This window comes from Diaphorina citri, unplaced genomic scaffold (assembly GCF_000475195.1).
Source record: "Diaphorina citri unplaced genomic scaffold, Diaci psyllid genome assembly version 1.1 scaffold2416, whole genome shotgun sequence".
In the NCBI taxonomy this organism is placed as follows: Eukaryota; Metazoa; Arthropoda; class Insecta; order Hemiptera; family Psyllidae; genus Diaphorina; species Diaphorina citri.
In genome coordinates, this window is record NW_007379840.1 from 13,684 (window position 1) to 16,043 (window position 2,360).

Sequence of the window (2,360 nt, forward strand, 5' to 3'; positions counted from 1 at the left end):
GAGAGAGAGAGAGGGAGAGAGAGAGAGAGAGAGAGGGAGAGAGAGAGAAAGGGGGAAAGAGAGAGGGAGTGGAGGGAGAGAGAGAAATACTTGACCTTTTTTTTCGTTACAGGATGTTTTCAGGATTTTTCTTGACTCGTAAATTCTTAGTTAATGCCTTTGCCGAAAATGCTAGTATTTACCTACTTAGGAAGACACTAGTTTGGTACATGGTGGTTCAGGTTTTCCCGATGAAATGGAAATACATACGTAGGTAGGAAAAAGTTCTACAAAATCGGATACTTAACCTTTAGGATGCCCTGGAACTGGAAATTTACCACACTAGACTCTACCCTATTGTACAAAATGCTTAGCACATTGCATATGATAAGAGATACCAGGCGTTCATACAAATATTACCATTTACTTTCACAGCACAGAGGACCATAATATCAATTCAATTTTTTTATTATTATTGTTATTTCGCAAAGAGAAAATTTCAAGAGAATGTTGTAAGAAGTCTTGTTTACCTATTGTGGATGGAACTCATGGAACACCCTGTTTTTTCTTTTTTTTTCCTTTTTAATTTTCCCCTAAATCTATCTAAATTATTTATTTGTGCAATTGTTTCTAAATCTTTGTTCTCCTCCCATTTATCATCTTTTTTCTCCACCTTCTCCTCCTAATCTTCCTTCTTCTCCGTTTCCTCATCCTGTTCTTTTTTCTCAATTTCTTCTTCTTCCTCCTCCTCCTCCTCCTCCTCTTCATCTTCCTGTTTCACCGTTTACTCCTCAGTCTTTTGAAAACTTCGATTTATCGTCCGATTTGATCGTGAGAAAAATCCTCACGTGTGTATCAGGCTTGAAATATCGATCAGAAAATGAGAGCCAGAAAATATTGCAGTAATAAAAAAACTTACCGAAAACAATTGAATAGAAAATAAAAGAATAGAATAGATTAGAAACAAGGTCAAGGTCGGGTGTAATTTTCAATAAAAACGCCCCGATAAATGAATTACGATTCTATTGTTTGTCTCCCGTATGCAGTGTCAAGTTTAGAAAAAGTTATTTGTTCAAATAACTTTGAAAGTTTTTGAACTTGAAAATATAAATGGCTATTGCTCTATTTTCGATAGAATAATACCTAATACCTATGAGGATACGGTACGGTGCGAAGAGTTATTAGGAGAATAATAGAAGAATATTTATCTTTCCTTTTTTTTCTCGAGAAGTTCCTTTCCTTGAGACGAGACGTGGAGAAGGGTTATGATTATGACGAATATAATTAACGATCTAACTAAATAGGTACCTATAGGTAGGTACCTATGTGGGACCAATAAAATTATGATATGTCTCTGCCTTTGATAGTCGTCCCATGGTTTCTGACTAAATTGTCTTAAAAAATGTTGACAAAGGCAATCGAAACAATAGGGATTCACCCACTGACCACACCTACGAGTTCGTAGTTAGTGAGCACCTAATGTCGTCTTGTATACCTTTTTGTATTCTTGGAATTTTTAAAAATAGGTTTATTTCTGGATGACTACCTAGCATAGTTGCCATAGGTATACGGTATACCTAGTTGGGTGGTTGTAGATGATAATAAGGTATAGGTTTATGTTTTTTAGAAAATTATGTGGGTAGATATTAGATAATATGAGAATTCTGAGGATCAAGAAAATGTTATTATTATGGAAAGTTTGGGCAAGGTCAAGAAAGGTTTGGGATTTTAGAATAATTTTATCAGGTTAGGTACCTAATGGCGTCGGAGCTTGGACTGTATACAGATGCAGCCTAGTTATTGGGTACACCATGAAGTACCTCAAAAGTGTCCACGGGTCACGGGTCGGACCTCGAGAAATGTACGGTTCGGCCGTTATGTCGGGTTAAATCTCTGAAAAAGTAAGTAGTTTGTTTTTTTTTTTTTTTGTTTGTTTTATATATATACCTATTTACATAGGTAACATTCATTTAACATTCAAATTTCTTCATCTTTCAGATTGTATGCGGGATTTCGGCGCTAGTGATGGGTACTGTAGCTTTCATAGAGGAGAGAGGACAATTCAATCTGGGAGTCGGTATAATTGCTGGTCTATCTACTGTGATAGCTGCAGGTACATAAGTTAAGGTGTAAGGTCCACCGCACCTTGGAAACTTACACCCATATTTATGAACAAAATGCTGGCTCTTAAGTTCGTGCTAAGCATAGTCTCAAGGCATTTGATTGGTCAATTTTGTTATATATTAGATATGAAAAAAATCTCATTTTCCAATTACTCACTCCCAAGACTGATCGAATCTCGATCTAGCCACACGGTTGAATTCGTCCAGATACATTCCAACCTGTACGTTGCTTAACTTTCGTGATCCGTGAAGAACCTG

At 36.4% G+C, this 2,360-nt stretch overlaps 1 protein-coding gene across 1 annotated transcript in view; it reads left to right on the forward strand.

The window, feature by feature from the left end:
* The window catches only part of LOC108253631, a gene marked incomplete at its 5' end in the record, with an annotated part of 10,068 nt that extends 7,968 nt beyond the window's left edge, over positions 1 to 2,100 (forward strand). The window contains one exon of the mRNA XM_017447971.1: positions 1,978 to 2,100. Within this exon, the coding sequence (XP_017303460.1) occupies positions 1,978 to 2,100 (123 nt within the window). The remainder of the gene's footprint in view (positions 1 to 1,977) is intronic.
* Between the last annotated feature and the right edge of the window lie 260 nt (positions 2,101 to 2,360).